Source organism: Tenrec ecaudatus, chromosome 4, assembly GCF_050624435.1.
Source record: "Tenrec ecaudatus isolate mTenEca1 chromosome 4, mTenEca1.hap1, whole genome shotgun sequence".
NCBI classification, from domain to species: domain Eukaryota; kingdom Metazoa; phylum Chordata; class Mammalia; order Afrosoricida; family Tenrecidae; genus Tenrec; species Tenrec ecaudatus.
The window spans coordinates 198635968-198658552 of NC_134533.1; the positions used below are offsets into that span (position 1 = coordinate 198635968).

Below are 22585 nucleotides of genomic sequence, written 5' to 3' on the forward strand. Positions count from 1 at the left end.
CCTACCAGGTCATGGGTGTCCAGCAGGCCCACAAACAGCTTTGATTTAAATCAGCTCATAAAACCTTAGAGGTGGAAGATCATCTGCATGGTCCAAGTCCTTCAGTTAAAGATGAAGGACCTAGGGCCCAGAAAGGGGAGGCAACTTTTCCCCAAGCCATAGAGCAGATTGTTGGCAAGATATGTGGCTGGAACCCATGTCCTGGCTCTTAAGCTAGGTGCTCTTACTCCCCTGGTCCACTGAACAAAGTTCATGTCTTTAGATTAATTCCCAACGGCCCTTCCTATCAGTCCCATGGGGGCATGAAACCCGAGTTCATGGGCTGACAATAGAAGGGATGCGGTCGAGCGAAGCCTCCTATGTGAGGTCACTCGTCCTGTGTGAACGTGAAAGCTACGTGCTGACTGTGGAAGACAGAAGACGGAAGGAGCCTGGGCCTCGCTCTCACTGCTTGGAGACAGACAGTCCTCTGTGTTCGGAGTTCCTCTGATGGAGGGGAAAAATAAACATCTATTGTGTTTGAGCCATGGTACTGGGCTGGGTGTTTGCGTTAGAGCAGTCTGAAGTGTGCTCACACCTTAACAAGTAGACTCGCTCGCGCGATGTTAAAGCTGGGGAGAATGAGTCACTCCTCGATGCAAAGAACCACCCGGCGACCAGGGCCTTGTCTGAAATCTTGATACGCCGTGTTCATGGTATTATGATCACAGGACCAGATGTCAGCACCTGAAAGGGAATTCGAAGCATTCCCCTGGGCGAAGGTGTGTGGTTAGTTTCGACTGGTCTGATGAAGGAAGTGGTAAACCCTAGAGAGGGAAGGGGAGGGGAAGCCAGCCCTGAAACAAGACGGCCTTGACTCACACACAGCGCCACCACACAGGAGCCGTGACCCTGGGCAGATGCCTTAACCTCCCTGTTACTCACGTTTGCCCAACTGTTCTGTGGGATTTTCTTTGCAAGCCTTTCTGCCCAGTAATCCCTTCTTCAGGAATCGCCTCTACAGACGAACCAATCCCTAGGCCCAACAAGGCTAACTGTGAAGATGGTTGGGGCGGCTCGGTTTCTAGTAACCGAAGGCTGGAGACCACCCATCCATAAAGGCTCAGGAGACTAGAAGAGCATTGTCTTGCCAAGTATGTCATCCCAGCTCTGCAAGTTCTGTCAGGGGAGGTCTCCAAGATGGACCGGGAAGTGCCAAAAAATGACACATGGAGTGGGTCTCCTCTGCTATCCACTGCAGGGAGAGCACCGATCTCTAAACCCTCCCATGCACAGACCAGCTCTGGAACAAGGCACACAAAGCCACGGCTGCCTCTGGGCAAAGGCCCAGAGGCAGAGATGCCGAATCTGGATTGTTGTCACCATCCACAAGTATCACTTGTTCTAAACAGTTTAAAATCATTTGGATGTTAAACACACACACACACACACACACACACACACATTTGCTAAGGCAAATACAAACCCACCACTCAACAAGGGTTGGTTGATTTTTTGTTTTGTTTTAAGAGAAGGAAAACAGTATTCAGAGCTGAAGCACAGTAGATACTGTTTCCAAGACAACTAGCAAATGCTGCCTACATTGAGCCTCATTGTGCCCAGTGGAGGGGGGGGAGGGGGAGGGGGAGAAAAGGGGTGAGGGGACTCGCTCCTGGAGCTCCCTGAGTTACCATCTGCATCACTGCCCTGCAGCTGGGTGGCTCTAGGCAAGTGACTGCACCTCTCTGTGCCTTGGTCTCTCACCTGTGGCAGGTGAGGAGTAGGTGCCTTACAGGACACAGGCAGGCCCGCAGGCCTATGCCACGCACACTCCTCAATTCACGTTTTCCCAGGAGAAAACCACTTAGAGGTTCACTACTTGAGCTTTGTAGAATTTGTTGCTTGCATCTAAGTTTGACTGATTTAGGAGGTTTTGGGGTTTTTTTGGGGGGAGGCGGGGGAGGCACCAATATCCACATAAGAAGTATCCTCACAAAGCAACTCAACAAAACAATGTGCAAAAAATCTCAATTAACATTCCAAACACAACAGGCAGGAGGAGACCGTCAGAAGCAAGTAGGAACAGCTGGGCATCAACCAAAGCACGGGCACTCAGTCCCTGCACGCAAGCCACTCCGTGAGGCACCCCACGAGCGCTGGGGCTACTCCGAAGCAGTACCCACCTCACGCCCCAGCTACCATGACTGGCTGCTCATGAGACAGCGGTATCCTGGGATTTCATTATGCTTTCAGAACATGGGGGAGGGGGATGCAATGGGCCTTTTCATTTTTCTAGTATGACATAATGACACGGAGGGCCTCGGTTAGTGTTTCCAGGCAGAACGATGACTGGTGGTAAGTGGGAGACTTCTACGTAGTGGACACTCAAACCAGTGCCTAGTGCGGAGCAAATGCTCCGGCTGGGTTGGCTGTGACAAGGGACAGTCGTGGTGACTAGGTGCTGTCAAGTCCGGTCCAGCGCATCTCCACCCCACGGGCCACAGAAGAAACACTGCCAGGTTCACGCTTGCTGCGTTTGAGTCCATCGTTGCAGCCGCTGTGTCCACCCCACCCAAGGAGAAGCTTCCTGCTTTCCCTGCCCCTCCACGTTACCGAGCAGGACGTCCTTCTCCAGGGACTGACTCCTCTGGAGAACTTGTCCACAGTCCGCGAGACGCAGGCATTAGCAGCTCACAATTTCAACACAGAGGCTCACAGACACACCCAGGGCCAAAGTGGAGACCAGACCGCTGCCAGCTGCCGGGAGAAGGTGCCCGCTAATTACGAGGCCGCTGTGGGAAGTGGTTGGAAATCATTTGATTGTGGGATAATGTTTACAATTTAGAGTGATAATTAAAGGGTAGGAACTTTTCCTAATTACCCAGGTGGAGAACTTTAGCACAGGTTTCTCCTATCATCTCCTACAGCCCCACCCACCCTGGCTTCAAGCAAGGATCCTTCTGAGCAGCAAACTGCCCCCAAAGGCAGACAAGGCTGATGTCAGGAGCCAAGTTCTCTTTTATTTTGGAAAAAAAAAAAAGACCCACCCCCAACACCTGTTGGGACTGTTGGCGCCATCTGGCCGGACATTCATCGAGCAGTTCAGTGTCCACCAGCACCGCTAAGACGCTCGTCTGTGGAACCAGAGGGCGAGAGACCCTTCTTCCGCAGGTGCTGGTCCAGCACCCATGCTGACCGCCCGGGCAGGGGGCAGTGAGGGGGACTCACACACTGCTGCACAAACATGCATCTCGGGCACTTGGGAACATGCATCCAACCACCTCAGAGGCTGGGTCTCTCCTCTTCAGCCCGCAGAATGCCCCCGGAGCGGAGGAGCCGAGAATACGCGCCGGGCAGCATGGAGCACGCATTCAGAGAGCACAGAGCGGGACAGCCCAGCATAGGCCACTCCACCCACTCAGTTACACGCGGTCTCTTGGGGCCATGACGGAATCTTCCATTTCTTTTCTTTTTTATGTCTCTTCGCGGCACAGGTCTAATAGAAAGTGACATAAGCAGTCCCCTATTGGTGGCCAAGAGGAGCCCAAGGGCACAATGTTTAAAGCTCCTGGCTGCTAGGTGAACGGTCAGCAGGCTGCACCCCCAGGGGCACCTTGGGAGAAAGATGCTGTCTGTTTGCAGCGTGGAAACCCGGTGGGGCAGTTCCACTCTCAAAGTCGGTGCTAGGAAACAAACTGCCCCGCAGGGTTGCTTACGAGTGAGAACTGACTCATGGACAATGGCTTTTTTCTTCCGGTTTTAATTCCCTAACATATTCCATTTTCAATCATAAACATGGAAAGCAACCTAAATGTCCAATAACGGAGAACTTGTTCAAGGCATATGAGCCCTGGTGGCTGGTAGTTTCACGCTGGACCGCAAATTCAAGGTCAGCAGATGGAAACTGCCCGCGGGTCCACCAGAGAAAGGGGAGGCTGTCCACCCCCATAAAGAGTGACAGTCTCACAAGCTCACGGGGGCGTTCTGCCCTGTCCTAGAGGGTCACTATGAGTTAGCATCAACTCGATGGCATTGAATTTTTTTTCAATTGTCAAAGCCATACAGGAAGATCATTCTATGTACATATACACAGTCTAAGCACCAAAACCAACCGGGGGGTGGGTGGGTTGCTCACAGACGCCGCCACCCCCATTTTGCTTACAACGATATAACATACACACGTGCTTATTTCTAGAACACTCTTCTCGTACAAACGCATGCAACTTAAAATAACAGAGTGAGGAATTTAAACTTCATTCGCTGGTGGCACAGTGGTTAAAGCACTCCGCTGCTACCAACAAGGTCTGTGGTTCAACCCAGCAGCCACTCCACGCGAGTAAGAGGTGGCAGTCTGCTTCCGGAAAGATGTACGTCCTTGGAAACCCTATGGGCAGTTCTATAGGGCCGCCATGTGGTGGGGGGCGGGTGGTTTGCTGCCACCCATATTGACCATTAGGGAGAAGTCCCAGAATGTCATTGTGGGAAGACATACAGCTGTCCAGAGGAAAGTGCTGCATTAGAGGTGAATCCTGAGACAGGCCCCCCTCTCCCTCCACCCCCATTCCCTCCCCCCACTCCCCTCGCAGGCACAGCTCTGTGACTGAGAGCAGCACACTCCTCTGACTTCGAAGTCACACGGGGTGGGATTGGACTCATCACTCCTGCCAGTTACACATCCCAGCCTATAGCCGGCAGCTGTTCGTTGCTTGTGAAGAACAATGAACACACACACACACACACACACACACACCCAGGTTGAGTTGAACACCTCACCGGATCAATCTGAGGATTTGGGGCAAGAAGCAATAGCAGAGGGAATGGGGTCACTGACCCAGCTTTTTGTGTCTAAGTGGTTCTTGGAACACAGCTGCGTGAGGTTTGAACAAAGCTGTAATTCCAGTCACCCCCACCCCCACCCCACCCCCTGACACTGGAATGCCAAGCTCACACAAGGGCACCCCAGTGCTCGGCAAACTTTCCTTTGCTGTTGGGAAAGATGAGCAAATGAGTCTTGATCCAAGCAACCTTATGACTGGCTGTCAGGACCCGTCCAGTCAGTTTTCAACTCATAGCGGCAGCTCTGTGCAATAGAGCAGAACTGCCTGTGGGATGTTCTAGGTGGTAATCTTTCTGAGAGCAGGTTACCAGCTCTCTTTCCAACAGAGCCGCTCTGGGGATTCAAACCGCTAACCCTTTGCTTAGCAGCCGAGCACTTAACCTGGAGCCACCAGGGCTCCTCGAAGACCATTTTCACTCAGCCAGTCTTTGCGAAGAGAGTTCAGGAATGTATCAAATGAACCCACTCTGCTAGGATGCCGGCTTTCACTGCCCTCCCAGGACAGATGCGGTGGCTTTGCAAATGCCCAGGCCATTGACAAACTCCCAACAAGCCAGCTGCGCTCAACAGGGCCACCTTCAGTCCTCCGTTCTTGAGAAAGTGAAACAAGAAAGTTCCCAAGCTTCCTCCCACATATACAATGACCCATAGGTCAGTAGTCAAGGACTTCCTCTAAGAGGGAAGGGACTTTGCTACAATTACAAGAAACAAAGGGACAGCCTCCCTGTCCAGGGAGAAGTCAAGACAGGTCACAACACAAGCTCAGGACAGGCTACCAGCCTTAGGGAGACGGTCTTAGTTTACACTCTGTACTGCCCAGAACAGATCCCACCGAATATCAGCCAATTGGAAATAGGGCAGACAATTCCCAGAGTTTCAACACTGCTCCCAAAGTGTGGTGACCACACATTCTTTGAACTTTCCCCTCTTTAAATCACTCCTTCACCTCAAGCGGGCTCCCTCTGCCCCGAGGAAATCTTGAAAACCCGGCGGGCGCCCTTGCCCCACAAAATGGTAGTAAAAATGCCTGCAATGGTTTAAATGAGGTCTTAGACTTTTCTCCACCGGGCAGCGTAGGTCACGTGATGGGGGGACAGGAAGGAGGAAGCTTTCTCCATTTGTAATGGAGGCAGTCATGGGGACTCCGAAGTTCATCTCAACTGGCTCCGTTTTATTCTTTCGGTTCATTTACCTCTCCAACCAACACAGGCGCTCCCTGAGGTGTGGCAAAGGGCATCAACAACTCAAATCACTTCCTGGGCCTAACCAAGTTCTAGTGTGACAAAACCTGGTTATTTACTGTGTTCTAATCCTTGGGGGGGTTGGGGGGGACGGGGAAGCAGGGCACTTCCTCATTAGTCCAGGCCGCTATCCCCACCACCCTGCCTCCTGTCCCCTAACAGGAGCAACTCTGGATCCACACACGTCCCTTGTAAGACCCCCCTTACTGCCTTCAACTCTGCCCACCTTAGGTGAGAAGGGAGGGCGGCCTGGCCAGACGGCCTGCCTGCGCAGCGCAGATGTATGGGGGGAGCTTCACGGAAAGTGGGAACAGAGCGCAGAGCGCGCACGAGGGGGGCGGCGATCAGGAAGGAATCAAAAGTTAAACTACGGGGTTCGGGCATCCACTCCTAGTCCGGGCCAAGGAGTAAGCCCGGAGACAGAAGCTGCATCCCCACGTCCTGCTGGGTGGCTCCTGGGAGTCCCGGCGACGTCCCCTGGGCGCAGCGCGCGCCACCAGGGCAGGGCTCCCAGGCTCGGCCCGGGCCCGGGTGCGGTTCTCCTTCGGGGACACTCCCAAGTGCCTCGGCCGGCGCCTAGCGCGAGCTCGCAGGACCAGAGCGCCCGGCACGAGGCCCCCAGAGCGGAGTCAACTATCCCGGAGCCCTGCGCCCTCCGCACTCCCAGGCCGTTCCCTGGGCACCGTGGATCTGTGTATCGCTGCGCTCCCTCCCCGCTCGCCCGCCCGCCTCTTCGGCGCTGGCCGCACCCGACGCCCCGCACTCACCGGCCCCGCGAGGCAGCAACAGAACCCCCAGCAGTGCGACTGTGACCCCGAAATCCAGGCCGGCCATGGCTCCGGAGCGCCTCGCAGAGGAAGGCGACTCTAACCTGTGGCTCGGAGCGGCGGCCGCGGGGGCCCCCAAGGCTGGCACCCGCCGCGCTGAGCTCCGCGCTGGCTGGCTCACCGGCGCGCGGGCGGGCGGGCTCCGCCCCGAGCAGCCGTGGCCGGGCTGACTGGGTTGGTCCCTCCTCTCCCTTGTAGGGCCTTCCCTGCCGCAGGACCCGCCTCTCCGGTCGGTGCACGGAGCCAGGAGTCCCTGTTACCTCCACCGCCCTTCTGAAGTGTTGGACCCCCACCTTCTAGGGCCGGAGTAATGTTTGCATGTTGGACTGCAAAGTGCAAGGTCAGCGGTTTGAAACCAGAAGCTGCTACCACCCACCCCCTCCCCCCCGCCCCGGTAAAATAAAGCTTTGGGATTCATACAACTTTTATCACAATCCATACGTACAGTTGTGTCAAGCACATTTGTACAGTCGTTGCCCTCATCATTCTCAAAACATTTGCTTTCCACTTGGGCTCTTAGAGTTAGCGCCTCATTTTTCTTTTTTCCCCCTCCCTCCCCGCTCCCACTTCCCTCTACTTCCCTAAAGAGTTACAGTCTCCTCTATCGGAGCAAAGGTTGCTCCTGGACAAAAGCTCGCTGTGCGCTCCTCAGTGGGAAGGAAACCATTCCAGTTCTGTGGATCATCAAGCCCTGGCTTCTCCCGCTCCCCTGGGCTCCCTGGGAGATGCTCTCCCCTCAGCAGGTCTCTGAGCCCACAGCCTGGGCAGGCACCTCACCCACAGGGGTTTGAGCGCTCATAGCACCCTTTCCACGTTTCACAAGAAACAGACTTGCCCAAGTCTCCCAACCAATCAGTCAATAACAGCCCAGGATTAAGGTAAATGACAGGCAGCCCAGGATGGGCTTCCAACAGAGTTGCCTCGTTTAATTTTTGAAGAACGAACGGATGAGTAAGTGAATACATGAAGGATGAAAAGGTCCTAGAGAACGAACTTGACCAGGCCCACAAGGACCGCGCATGCGTGGCTGTGAGTGGGCGTGCAGCCGAACTTTATGCTCTTAAAGGCAGTTGATTGGGCTGGGTTCTGCCTCCTCCCAGCTGCACATGCGCGGTCTCCCTGGCACCCCAGCTCCCAGGGTCTTCCACGCTGCAGACCAGATAAAGGGCTGTCTGGAGGACCCCAGAGAGCACGACTGGGTGGTTCAGGAGCTTTCAGCTGAAAGAGACCCCATAACTACTTGGGCATGTGAACCATGGGCAGCCAGCGGCCACCCAGACCAAGTGAGGATGACAGGACCCAGTCACGCAGCTCTTGTTAGAGCATCAACGTGATGTCCAGCCCTAGCACCTGTTTAGTTCATGGTGGGAAAGCAGCCACTCCGGACACCCCAACCCCCCTATCTCCATGGTAGACAAACCCTCTCTTTAGAGCAGCGGTTCTCAACCTGGGGTCTCCACCCCTCTGGAGGTCGAACGACCCTTTCATGGGTGTCACCTAAGACCATATTTCTGATGGTCTTAGGAAAGGAGACAGCACTCTTCTATCCAGCTCCAGGCAGGTCCACCCACATGCAGATACACCCACATGCAGATATGCCCACATACGGGGCCACCACCACATGAGGAACTGTATTAATGGGTCTCCGCATTAGGAAGATTGAGAACCACTGCTTTAGGCCTTCATCATGTCCTTCTCTCTGTCTGCAAGGATGAGGGTAAAGGCAACTCGGCCTCCCAGCAAGTCCAGAGACCAGTGGGAGAGGAGGGCTGGCCACAGCCTGAGGTGGGAGTCCATCCAGGCTTCCTCTCGGGAAGGACCAGGGCTGGGAGTGAGAAGAAGCCTTAGGGCTTATCTTTGGATCCACCGCTGTCATTGAAGCCTAAAAGGAGGAGGAAACTGAGGCCTCCAGAGAAGGAAGAGAATGAGCAAAGTAGAGGCTCTCGAATCGCCTCAATAAATTGAGGTGAAATTCACCAAGAAACCTGGACAGAAGTGTCCATGGTATTTTATAATGGTTGGGGCGTCTGGGTGGTGCAAATGCTTCATACATGTGGCTGCTGACTGAAAGGCTGGAGGTTTCAATCTCCCCCGTGGTGCCACAGAAGAAAGGCCTGGCAATCCACTTCTGAAAGGCCCCCCATTCTACTCAGACATGCACGGGGATCCCCAGGGTAAGAACGGACTTAACAATTAGGCGGTTGAAAATGCTTATGCTACCTTCGAGAACGAGAGCAGGCATTGTTGACTCTCCTGGTTCTAGGCAGGAATATTGACCCTAGTATCTTTTCCTAATATCAACTATGCCATCATTTCCCACACTTCAACCTCATCATCAATTGGCAGTGCTTAAGTTCAAATTTTAAGGAATATTGCTTGACAAATTGAAGCCTAAAATAAAGCCATAAAACAACAACCACACCCGCTGCCAATGAGTCCATTCCAATTCACAGTGACCCTGCAGAGGGCTTCCGTGGCTATGACTCTTTGCAGGGCCAGTCTTTCTCCCATGCAGCCAGGGGTGCATTAGAACCACCAACCTCGCGTGCAGCCAGCAGTTCAATGCTGACCCAACAGCACAACCTGGGCTCCTTATTTAAGCCCGAGGAACAAGTTAAAATTTCCGAAGTGGACTTGGAGTCTCTAGTGACAGACAAGTTCACTTCAAACAAACAGACAAAAGAATAAAATGAACCCTGATGCACAGATTAAGATGAAAAGAATGGTGTTTGGCTGAGCCATCCCTCTTCCCCCCCCATTCCTATACTTCAGCCAAGAGTGTCGGTGTGGGTGCACTTGACCCCACACCAGCTCTGAGCCTGGAGGAGTCAGCTTCTCTTTTCAGAACTCCGTGATGCGGGGTCCCTGTGGGATCCATGTGGGAGCCCCGCATGGTTAACACACTTTGGTCCACATCGAAAAGGTTGGAGGTTGGGGTTTACCCAGAAACACCTTGGAGGAAAGGCCTGGCGGCCTCTGGAACAATCGGTCACTGAAAGGCCATTGGAGCGCAGTTCTGCGCTGACACAACACCATGAGTTGAAGCCAACTGCAATACATCCGCTTCGTCAGGTCGGCTGCTTATAACTGAAGCCAGTCTTGCGATGAACACACGAGCTATTTCAGGTGCCGTGGGACGTGTGAGGGCGGCCAGACTCCAGTGACTCACTGCGCAGGGCGTCTTGACCTAGAGGCGGAGTGGTTCAACTACTGTGAGTTCAGGCTCTGTGGGTCAGCTGCCCTGGATTCAAAGGCGGGCTTGGGCAAGTTACCAAATTGTGCAACGCATCTCACCTCTACCTGCCTCTGTCGCCTCATCGACCACCGGGGCTAAGAGAAGGCAGCCTTCAGCAGGCTGTGGAATGAAAAGAGACTGAGAGAGTACATGAACACGTACAGTCAGCACTGTGCTTAGTTAGGGTAAGCACCGTGAAAGGTACAGGTACCAGCTTGGTGGGGACTGAAGGCCTGCAGACAGAAGGAGAGCTAGCCAACGAGACACACAGAGGTAGACAAAACTCGTAAGGGAGCAGCTTCCCAAGCGGGCCTGTTTTATTCATCTCGGGACTTCAGGTATCCCCAACAGTTGTTGTTACGGGGCCGGTGCACAGCAAACCCTTGTGGCATGAATGATCATGAAGGGGCCTGCTGGGGGAGGGGTTCCTGGGAATGGAACGCATGACTCTTGAAAGGACAATCGTGCCGTTCCCTTTATAAGTGCCCTAGGTTTGCGAATGAGGCTCATTGCGAATGAGCACTGTCTCACTTGTGCTGGGGCGTGGGGGGGGGGGGGGCTCTGGCAGCACCCCAGCCTTATAGAATCGGGTGGGCAGGGCCTTCAGCGGGTTTAAACAGGGCCTGGCTGACAGAGCCAGGCAGCCTCTCCGAGACGTTGCTTTCCGAGCAACTCAGCAAATTGACAGAGTTGCCTTTGACAACGCACACAGGGCCCTCCCGCTGTCCCTGAAGGCGCCAGCTCCCGTGGGAGGGCGAGAGCGGCCCAGCCCGCAGTCTAGGCACAAGCCCCTTTGTGAGCTGTCAGGATGAGAGGGATGATCCTGGAGCATGACTTACTTTGCCAAGTAATGTGCCCAAGGGGTAACCTCGTGATACAATTTCAGTCTTGGGGTGAGTAAGACGAATCAGGAAAGTCCTGGGTGGGGAAGCGGCGGATCCTGTGAGACTCCAGAAGGCCTTCGCAGCAGACAGCAGAGCCCCTTGTAAGCTCACCTCGAAGTAGCCCAAACCTGAGGATCCCACTTACATCCCTTCTCCAGCTCGGGTCACCTGAGAGGTCAGGTACGTGCCAGAGGGCAGAACGAGAAGAAAAGAGAGCTGGAGACGGAGCTAGCTGCTCCTGCTTTCTCAAAGTTTAGTAACCCTGCAGCAAGTCACTTGCTTCCGGGCCAAAGAAAGTCAGTGCCTGGCCATCCCCCACACCTGCTCCAACCTCGGATATGACCCACACGCCTGTCAGAGGCCCCTGCCTGCCAGTCTGGCTGCTTGCTTGTCTCTGTGTTTCCTGGGAGCTTGGGGGAATTTCTCCCTTCACCGAGAGGAAATGAGACCGACCACTATTGACCAGGAAGGTCTTTGAACTCCCTGCCCTCACCTTGGTGGTGGACAGAAGAGATGGCGGGACAGACAGGTCACACAGAGGGTCTGCTACAGAAGCTGGTGTCCATCCAGCAGCTTGTGAAATCTTCCTTAGGCTACCCGCATCTGAATACCCTCTCCCTCCAGCTGCTCTGCCATCCAGCCCTGGGCAAGCTCCTTCTATCCCTTGTGCACTATTCTCCGCAGGAGGATGCAAGCCCCCATGCCGTGGCCACACCATCTAGACTAATGGCTGGGGACAGGCAGATGGCCTCGGAATAAAGGCAGGAAGGTAGGGACAGGGCGAGGGTTGAAGGAATGGTGAACTGAGCTGAGGCTGCCCAGTCTGCCACCCTGCCAAGACCAGGACTTGATCAGGCCAACCAGTGATCACCCAGGGCAACTAGGATGGGCTAAGAAAGGGTTGACAACACCACCAGGACATCAAGAAAGTGGAAGTCGTTGGTCATTGGCTTTTCCCAGGTAATGGGACCCTCCCACCCCAGCCTCACGTGGTAGTAGCCTTGGAGTTGGCTCCAGCCCTTGGTGAACAGAACAAAATGCTACCCACGCCCAAACTAGCTTCACGATCAAGGGCGTGTCTGAATCCATTGTGTCAACCACTGCGTCAATCCATCTCCTTGAAAGGTCCGCTCCCTCTGTTGGCCAACCCAGGGACAGACCGTCTAGCACTCTCCAGGCAGTATTCTGCTGTGAACCGTAGAGCTCTCGTTTGATAATTTTCAGGAATAGGCCACCAGGCCTCTCTTCCTAGTCTGTAAGCTCCACTGAAACCTATCTATCATGGGTGACCCTGCTGGGCCTTGAGTCATGGATGGCATCGCTTCAGGCATTGTGGCAAAATGCAAGCCAGCTCAGGGTGACGCATTGACAGTTGGATGGCAGGACAAGGACTTAGGAGGCAATGAAGCCAATCTGCACCCTTGGCCACACCCCAGCAGGGAGAGGTCTCTGCTCTGTTCCAGGTAACGGAGTCTCTGGGTGGTGCCAATGGTGAACTCAGCTACTCAGCTGCTAACCAAAAGGTTGTAAGTTCGAGTGCCCCCCCCCACCCCACCCCAGGTGCTCAGAAGAAAGGCCTGGTGACCTGCTTCCCTAAACTGGCCATTAGAAAACCCGTGGAGCGCAATTCTACTCCGACACGCGGGTTGCGGAGAGGCAGGGAGGGGGTGTGTACCACGAGTTAGAATGGACCTGACAGGAATTGGGTTATTATCCTTTAAAAACCTGAGCGCTGACCCATATGGTCTGCCTTGGCACGTGCAGCTCAATGATGGCTATTCCGGGGCGGTGAAGAATCGAGCCCAACCTCATCCCCATTGTCACTGTGATTTTTTTTTAATGTCAAACTTTAAGCCTGCTTACAAATGAAGAAAGTCTGGAAATGAACCTCAGGATACCCATTGCTCGGACTCAACAATTGCCAACCGTGGCCAATCCGATCCGCTTCACCCTCCGCCTCCCCCACGCCCACTGGTCCCACTTCCTATTTTCGTTAAAGCAAATCTGAAGTACCTGATCTCTTGATTTGAAAAATCTCAGCATGTGTCTATAAAAGATCAGGGCTTTTTCAAAAGCCACCGTAAGATGATCACAGACAAAGGAATGATGGGCAGGATGGGTCTCAACAGTGCTATTTACACAAGTAGTTCCATTCGAATTAAGGTTCAAAATAAGATTTGTGTGTTGACCTTGGCTGGTCTGTCAGGCTGCTGGCTCTGGGATAAGTTTGTCTTTGTAGAAAAGAAGAATTCTCAGGCACTCTTCAGCCAGATTCCTCTGTTGTTAACATTTATTGTTGACAATGGTTGGCCTACATTTTGTTTTCAAAATGAAGAAATTAATCTGAGTATCGTCCCATCAACTGAGCTCTAAACCTTATTTGGGTTCTCCAATTTTCCCACTAAAATTGTTTCTGCTCCACCCCGAATGTCATACTGCAGGTAAGAATCATGTCCCCTTAGTCTGCTCAGATCTGCGACAGTTTTGTAGTCAGTCTTTTCCCCCTTGACTTTGTACAGGTGTTTTGGAGAATGTCCCCACGTTTGGATTTATTAGATTTCCCCACCCCCACCCTGTACCCCACTCCTCATGATTCAACGGGTTCAGAACCTCGGGGAAAATTTTCACAGAGGTGACCTAACCTTCTTGGTAGATCCTGTCAGGAGTACATGAGTCTTCGTCACAATACAGGTGATATTAACTTTGATCACTTGCTTAAAGTGGAGGAGGTGAAGTCATTACCTATTTCCCATTCATCTGGTATATTCTGTTCTTTGGAAATTAGTCACTACAGCTTTTAATTCTATTTTGGTGTGTGGAATATCTCTCTCTCTCTCTCTCTCTTTCTTACATAGTATTTTCCCAGAGATTTTTTTTTTTTGAATCCATGTCACTTGCCTTGTGCTGTGACCCACTGTCCGATACCCTTGCACATGTTCTTTGGCTCTCTGCGCTTCCTACCAACTGCAGAGAACTGAGGCTGTCTGCTCCTGTAAAGGCTCAGAGCCTGGGAGGACTCCGCAGCAGTGAGTGTGGGCACTTGGCTCGAGAGATTGACCAGACTCACGTTTGAGTCTCTCTAGCAGGGCCACCTCAGGGGTGGGACCTGGACTTCTGTCAGGCGGCCCCTACTGTCAGGCTGTTGTCTCTTTGATGTGAGCTTAGCAGCCAGGGATGTTCAATCTTTTGCCTCCGTTCTAACAACCCCTTGGGGTCCCCTCAGGACACAGCCCTATCAAGGTGCTTTCCTTCCTGAACAGACTTCATTCCCACCCCCATTCTACAGACTCTCTTTCAGCCCGCAGGAGGTTCTGCCTGTGATCAAAAACACCCTTACTTTTGTGCGGCTCAGAGAAAGCACACCGAGGATGGATCTAGGAGGCAACACTTTGTCGGTTGAATGCCTGCGTTGCTGGTAGGCTGCCAGGGCCAGGCGGATGAAGAGCCAGTCCAGTTCAGGAGTTTCCTTTTAATGGGGCTCCGGGTCTTGAGTTTTCCTTCGCTAGAAGTGAAGCTGAAGCTGGCAGGAAGCCTGCCACAGACCGCTTCTTGACTGGGTTTGGGGGATCTGAACATGCGGTCCTACTATGGATATAACCTTTCAGTTCTTTTGCCACTGTGGGCTTCTAGCATCTAGCAGGAAGGTGTGCGGGGCCAGAGGTAGAAGGCCCACACCAAGAGGGGATGCTTCTCTTCTGTGCCAGCGGCAGCCTTCCCTTAACATTCACAGCCTGCTCCCTTGGGCCAAGGATCATCTGCCCGGATTCCTTCATAAGAGCTGCAGCCTCCGGTGTGTCTCGCCATCCCCTTTCCCTTCCCTCGTCCACATTTCGGCTCCCTGTGCAAGTTGTCCACACAGCCCCTACTATCCGTGTGTATCGGTCCCATGCTCCTTGGATTTCAGTGCTGCCAGCTTTTTGACTCAGCACACAGTCGGCCCCGTCTTTCATTTAGAACACTGGCTCCCGGGTTGGCTCTGTTAGGAGAGGGTGCTGGAGGCCTATGCCGGTGGGGATGGTCTCCTTCCTCCTCCTGGCGCACATGCTCAGAGCACACGGGAAGCTCTCGCAAGACCTGCGGCAAGGAGGCCTGTCTGCCTCCAAGGTTTTCCAAAGGCATTTCACCTTGAGAGTCTAGAGCCATGTTTCATTTTTCAGGGACAAGCCTTTTGAAATGGAGGGACAATCTAAGAGCTTCTCAAGTCAGAGAAGAGCACCCTGTGGGTATGAGTTTGTGCCCATCACAGTGGTGTGCTTCACAATCAATGAGATCGCAAAGCAAATCAGTTCTGATTCATCGCAACCCTGATAGGACAGAGTAGCAGGGTCCCATGGGGTTGCCTGGGTGACGATCTTTATAGTAACCCCTCTTCAGTGAGCCTGCCACTGTGGTGACTTACGTGTAACTGTGACATGGGAAGCCAAGCCCCTGGGTCTCAAATGCCAGCAGGGTCGCTTGTGGTGGGTAGATTGCAGCAGAGCCTCCAGATGAGGACAATGAGGAAGAAGGAAGAGGCGGGACTGTCTGCAGAAGAACAAGGCTTCAGGAACTGGAGGAAGCCTCTGCACACGACACAGTCTCGCTCCCTGGAAGCGAACAGGACTTGGAGCACCTACTGAGGAAGAGCAAAGACGGCAGCCTTCAGTGGGGATGAGAAAAGCAACAGAGAAAACAAACCTTGGGCCCACGAACAACACATGCTAAGCAGAGGAAAGACTGAAGTCGTCCCAGATTTCATGTCACTTCGATGGACAATCTGGGGCCCACGGAGGTAGCCACCAGGCAACCAAGTCTCTTACTTCGTTGGGCAGATCTTCTGCCAAAGATCTCGTTAAGGTGTTAAAAAGTAAAGATATCGTTTTGAAGACGAGGGTGCACCTACCCCCAGCCATGGTATTTTCACACCTCACCGGCCCGCGGAAGCTGGAAATGAATAGAGGAGACCAGAGAAGGCTCGGTGCCTTTGGATGACGGTGATGGCTACGGGCCGTGCCTGCGTCCCATGTTGCCCTAGAACAGACAGATCTGAGTTTGAAGACGCACAGCCAGAATGCTCTTTAGAAACGAGGGTGGTGAGACTCTGCTTCACATGCTTTGGACAAGTCATCCGACGGGATCCGACCCCGGAAAAGGACATCATGCTTGGTCAAGTAGAGAAGTGGTTCTCAACCTTCCTAATGCCGTGACCCTTTCATACAGTTCCTCATGTGGTGGTGACCCCCCCCCCAACCATAAAAGTATTGTGGCTATTCCATAAATGTTATTTTGCTACTGTTACGAATCGTCATTTAAATATCTGATAGGCAGGATGTATTTTCATGGTTACAAACTGAGCAAAAAGCATCTTGATGAATCACCAAAACAATATGTAATTATATTGTGAAATATTTATTTCTAATGACAAGTAAATGAAATGTCTTGAAGCACGGCATAGCATGGGCAACAGTCTTAATGTAACAACAGACAGTAAACTACATTGCTGCCTTTTGCGACAGTATGCATAAAAAGCCAATGTCAGTGCAAAGGTTCAGATAGCTTCTTTCTCACCAGATCAGCATATCTCCTTTTAGGTGAACCCACCTGAAGACGGATAGAGGCACGGTGTCTCGGTTCCTAAGACCATTGGAAATATGTGTTTTCGGATGGTCTTAGGCGACCCCTGTGAAAGGGTCATTCCACCCCCAACGCTGCCTTAAGTAGTGTGCCACAGGAGCTCCGTAATGGCATCGTAGACGGCAGGAAGCACAGTACTCACATCGCATCAATAGATGGTCTTCAGAAGGAGTAATAAGCGAAGCCTGTGGAAGACACGGAGCCTGCTAGCTCCTCGACTCTACCTCTCCTTCCTTGACTAGCCTTCCTCTCCCAGCTTAATAGGAGCCCCTGCGTGGTGCAAATGGTTAAGGCGCTTGGCTGCTAACGGAAAGGTTGAAGGTTTGAGTCTAGTCAGAGGTACCTCCGAAGAAAGGCGTGGTGATCACCTGGGAGCACACTGCTTCTCTGCTGCACGAGGGTCATTGTAGAGCAGCTGGTTTTCAGCTGAGTAAAAGCCCAGACTGGTAGAGCATGCTGCTCCAGCCGTTTCTGCCACACATCAGGGCCCTGAAGAGCACTACTTCATGCAACGAGGGGACCTTAAGGAGAGCCAGATTCATGGGCTCTGCTGGTGCAAACTGTACACGCCCGGGGAGCGGGAAGAGTACTGTCATGCCTTGTTTTCATTCAGGCTTTTGAGACCTCTCCAAGTTCTCTCTATCTAATATATATATTAAATTCCAACTCAAAGCAGCCCTGTAGGACCAAGAGGAAATGCCCCATGGGGTTCCCAAAGACTGCCACGTCTTCCTTCTGCAGAGCGGCTGGCAGGTTCAAACCACCAACCATGGGGTTAGCAGTCACCATAGCACCTTCTCACTGCCATTGAGCCAATGCTGACTCATAGCGAGCCCACCTGTGGGTTTCTGAGACTGTAACTGCTTACAGGAGAAGACAGTCCTGTCTTGCTCCCTCAGACCTACTGGTGGTTTTGAACCACCAACCATAAGATTGCAGCCCAGTGTGTAACCACGACACCACCAGGGCTCCTTTTAGAAGGAGCAGAATCAAGAAAAGACCTCGTAGGAAAACTCGAGCCATCTCTAGCATCCGAAGGTGGGATGACGCCATCAGGCTGACATCACCAATGGCTGTGCTGGGTTGCTTCTGGGTAGGTCATTAGGGAGACAAGTCCTAAAGCCAATCAGGTTTGAGAAGAAGTTGCTGAGGGTCCCTAGACCAAGGGAAGTGGTCCTTCTGCTGGCTGCAAGGTACACAGAGTGCTGGTGTGCATCTCTGGAAAGTCTCCATGTGTCAGCACTGTCTTCCATCCCACCCAGGACACCCACTTCCCGCACTGTCTTAGCCTGGAAGCTTGAGATAGTTAACGTTTATTGTGCAAACCTGGCTGATAAACACGTGTGGGGTTAATTGAAGGGCGGAGAGAGAAATGGCTCAGTGAGTCTCACCTTTCTAGTTCTCAGGTCTCTTACTTTCTGCTGGTTGGACCAAGGTGAAGCTGCCTTAACCAGTTTCCTGCTTCAGCTATCCAGGCTCACTTCCTGCAAGACATCCCTGAGCAGAAGCCACATGGACCTACCCTGATGCAGCCCTGAGTGCTGAAGCAGCCTGTGGAGACCCCTGTCAGCACTGAGATGCTTACACGTTCACTGATTCGGCTTCCCTCCTGCCGTCAGTGTCATAGTGTGTGTTTTGTGAGATGGAGGAGGACTTTGTGGATTGGTGTCGGACATATGGGCTAATGTTGGACTTGTGGGTTTGGGCAGCACTGGGTTGGGCTATTTTCTTGATGTGCACTTACCCTTTATATAAAACTCTCTTATACATATGAGCTTCTGTGGGTTTGTTTCTCTAATGGACCCAGACTAACACAAAGCTCTGCTGACATCTGCCCACGTGGATGCCCTATTGGCATTTAAAAGGCTTCCAGCACTGTAGCAACAAGCACCTAAGTCAGCACAGGGTGCCACCCTGTGCTGCCCTCGGGAGGACTCTCTGTCCATGCCATGTTCTCTCCGCAGCTCCAGCATCCTCTGCTCATTATTCAGGCCTGCTGCTTCACATTCCTCCTCCCACATGTTCTGTCCAATTTAATGGCTCTGTCACCGACAATTAATCCGGACAGATAAGAAAGAGACATCTGGAAAATATTAACTCTGCTATTTTTTAGCTTCCCTCCCAGGACTCAGGCTTTGCTCCAAATCTTACCAAGGAGCGAGTGGGTGCATTTCAGTGAGTGAGCTGCAGAGGCTCTGGTGCCAAGGCACTTCCCATGCTGGCTGGCCTGGAGGGGCCACGGGCATGGCGTCACTGCATTAAGGGTGCCAGAACCGGAGACCAGGCCAGCTTGGAGGTCTCAGCTCTTTCCCAGCAGGTCCGGTCCCCAACCAGAGGCTGCCAGGCTGTGGCAGACCCTGCCTTTCTGAACCACTAACTGGCAGAGAAGGAGGCCTGACGGAAAAGTGGGTTCTGAGATGAGCTGCCAACCCAAAGGTTCGCAGTTCAAACCCCACAGTGGTTCCAAGGTTCTGGGCTCCTCTAAATATTGGAAGCATCAGGAAACACCAGGAAGCAGTTCAACTCTGCCTCCTCATCGAGATGCTGTGCCTTGATGGCAGTGGGTAGGTTCTTGGTTGTGTTCATCCAGGGAGACTAGAAAAACAAATTCATTGACACTCATATGTGTATAAAAAGAGCTTTATATACAAGAGAATTCAATATTGAGAAAACATCCCAGTCCAGCCCAGATCAAGTCCATAAGTCATCCGATAATAGCCCATATGTCTGATACCAATATGTAAAGTCCTCTTCAGACTCAAAAGACACATGCAATGACGCAGAATGCAGGAAGATCACAGGCCAGTGGGTGGGAAGTCGTGTAGATCTAGTGGCGGTGTAAGCGTCTCAGCGCTGGCAGGGGTCTCTATGATGTCCCTCCAGCTCAGGGCACTAGAGTAGTTCCATGTGTCCTGTCAGCTGCAATGTCTCCCAGAGAGTGAGGAGAGAGAGAGAGACAGAGAGTGAGGAGAAAGAGAGAGAGAGACAAAGAGAGAGAGTCCCCCGCCTCCAAGGAAGAATACAGGAGTTCCCAGAATCCTCAGGAAGGCCATGCCCACACAGCGGCCTCATTGCTATATCCTGATTGACAGGTAAACTCCACCCCTTCTCAAATCGACAACAGATTATATAACTACCACATTGGTCTTGGAAGAGGCAGAGACAACTGAGAGGCAGGCCTCCTCTGGAGAATATGTATAATCATACGAAGCTCATCCTAGATGCAAACTCAAACTGACTGCTATCCACTTAATTCCGACTCATAGAGACCCTACAGGACCGAGTAGAACTTCCCCGTGTGGGTTTCCAGGACTGTAACTCCTTACAGGAGTAGAAAGCCACATATTTCCATCCTAGATGAAGCAAGGCTCTCCCTTCATCAAGGTCATCCTGGCGGTTTAAGGATGGCCAAAGCGCCTCTCTATTCCCCACCTCCACCCCACCCCCCCACCCCACCCCAATTCCTTCTCTCTTCGTCCCCATTCCTCTCCTTCCTCTCTTCGACTGCCATCTCTCGGGGGCCCCCATTCTGCTGGCCTGTTGATGGGCTGGGCAAGGAGGAGGCTAGGAGACAGGCTGGCGCGGGGTGCTCAGCGCACGTGTCAGCCTCCAGCCTGGGGCAGAGGCACTGGCTGGGGAAACTGACTTCTCTTCTGACCATGACCTGTTCAGGAAGCCACATCTTCTTTGAAACAGTAAGCACCCATGTGTGTGGTCGACACCGGTGACCACACAACTCGTGGCTGCTTTCCAAGTCCTGGTCCCTTTTCGAGTTCTGGTTTCTTTTCACGCCATCGGCAGGGCTCTGTGTTGTTTAAGAGTGTTGATCGTGAACTAGGTGAAGGGCTGCAGAGTAGAGCACCAGTTTTACACGGAATGATCCAGCTCATGCAACCCAGTCCTTCCCCCTGCGCCTACTGTTTCCATCCCCCCTGCCTTCTGAACTCTCTGAACTCTGTCCTCCAGTACGTGCTAGCTTTTCATTTATTTGTTTGCATTTGTTTGGGTGTGGGCCACACAAACACTGGAGTCGGTTTCAAGGAACCGGTGTTCAGGTCTGATGAATAAGAAAACTCGGGAAGGCGGGAGTGGGGGTGTCTCTGTGCTACTTATCTATGTACATGCTATGAGTTGGTCCTTCTTCTTGGGGAATTTTTTCAACAATGAGGGATGTGGTCTCTCTGTCTGCACGTCGGAAACCCCGCCACCGTGAATGCCATGTCCGTGAGTTTGCCGTGTCTCATGCTCTCTCTGCTGGTGCCAGACCTGGGGGGACTCGTGGCCCCAGGCGGCTGTGAGTCAGGGTCAAGCAAGTCAAACGTGGTCAGCAGGGGGGCCTTTAATGGAGGCTCTGTTTACAAAAGACTTCACGATGGGAACAAGTCAGGGCAGAGATGAACTGCTGATGGCACCACAAGGCTGTGGACTTGCACAAGGTCACAGAATTGAGGACGGGCTGTCAGAGAACCAGCGTCCTGGCTCCCTGCTAGGGAGTCCTCAGATGATAGCGCTTGATTGTCAAACCCGTAGACCTCCTAACTCAGAAGCCAAACCAAGCTTTGTAAACTGCTGATGTGCGTTCTACTCCTGAGCGTTGGAAAGAGTTCTTAAACAAAACTCTTCCACAATCAAGACCAATTAGTCAACTCCTCTACTGTGAGTTTCCATAATTTTTTCTATGTATTCAACTTACAAATTGCTTTTAAAGTCATAACTCATGAATGCATTCGTAGCAAATGGTTTTCAAAGCAAAACACTGGAATCTGCTTCAATGTCCTCAATGGGATAACGGGCAAGTCAGCAGACATCCGAGTCCGCCAGGGGAACGATGTGTGTCTTCAGCTTGATATTTATGAAGAGTTTTGCAACCAGGTGGGAAGTGCCGAGCTGTCATGCTCAAGGAAAACTGTAACGTCCAATTAATTTAACACCGTCCTAATGACGTTAACTCACGCATGTGCTGTAACAGAAGAAAAACAAAGCACCCTAGCATGTCCATATAGAAATAGCGGATTGTGAGTGCCCGATGTGTTGAAGGCCACAGGTGACAGTGGGTTTGCAGATCCCCGCCTGGACGACGGCTCAGCGGCATCCCCCCTATTGTGGTTGAGGGATATCAACAGCCTTGCTATCGCACACAGAGCATTGGAAAGCCGGTTGTGGCAGAGGTAGATAAAATGTAATACCGTATCATTTGATCTCCCGTTTGACCCATTTTGAAGTTGCTTCAGTTTTTAAGGTTTCCTGCTTTCTCTTTGAGGTTGTTCTGTGTTTTGACTAAGCATCATTGTTGTGTTTTTGTTTCCGTTTGCCTCCTGTTTGTGTTCCTTTTCTTGGTATTCTAACATTTGCCATCATGGACCTACCTATGTCTTATCAGTAAGAAAACAGGATGAGTAGTGATTCACCTGAGAACTTGCTTCTAAACCACAGCCCAACAGGAAAGGCTGGGCGATGAGAAGCCGGGGTGCTGGCGTGAGAGCGCTGTTGCTGTTGTTGTTGCTGCTGCTGGTTGGTACTATCAAGTCAGTTCCCTCTGCACAGCAGAAGGAAGCACTACCCGGTCCTGCACCGTCCTCACCATTGCTTTATGTCTGACCCACTGTTGCAGCCACTGTGTCCATCCATCTTGCTGAGGGACCTACCTCTTTTTCGCTGCCCCTCCACTTTACCACGTGTGATGTCTTTCTCCAGGGACTGGTCTCTCCTGATAACAAGCCCAAAGCACGTGGACGAAGTCTCACCATCCTTGCCCCGTAGGAGCATTCTGGCTGGGCAGTTCTACCCTGTCCTATAGGGGCGTTATGAGTCAGCATCACCTTGATGGCAGTGAGGTTGGCTTTTGGGTTTATTTTTCTCTTGATCTATGTGCAAGTCCCTCGTGAGCACAATGCGGTGTTCTGGATGCCCGTTCATCTTAAGGCTATCCATAGTTTGTTGGGCTCCACACAGTTGAATGCCTTTGCGTA

General features: G+C 52.4%; 1 protein-coding gene across 1 annotated transcript in view; it reads right to left on the reverse strand.

Annotated features, from left to right (window-relative positions):
- The window catches only part of CDCP1 (CUB domain containing protein 1), a 58600-nt gene extending 51592 nt beyond the window's left edge, over positions 1–7008 (reverse strand). Inside the window, exon 1 of the mRNA XM_075547220.1 lies at positions 6825–7008. Coding sequence (XP_075403335.1) covers positions 6825–6891 — 67 coding nt within the window. The 5' untranslated portion in view covers positions 6892–7008. The remainder of the gene's footprint in view (positions 1–6824) is intronic.
- Positions 7009–22585: the final 15577 nt, after the last annotated feature.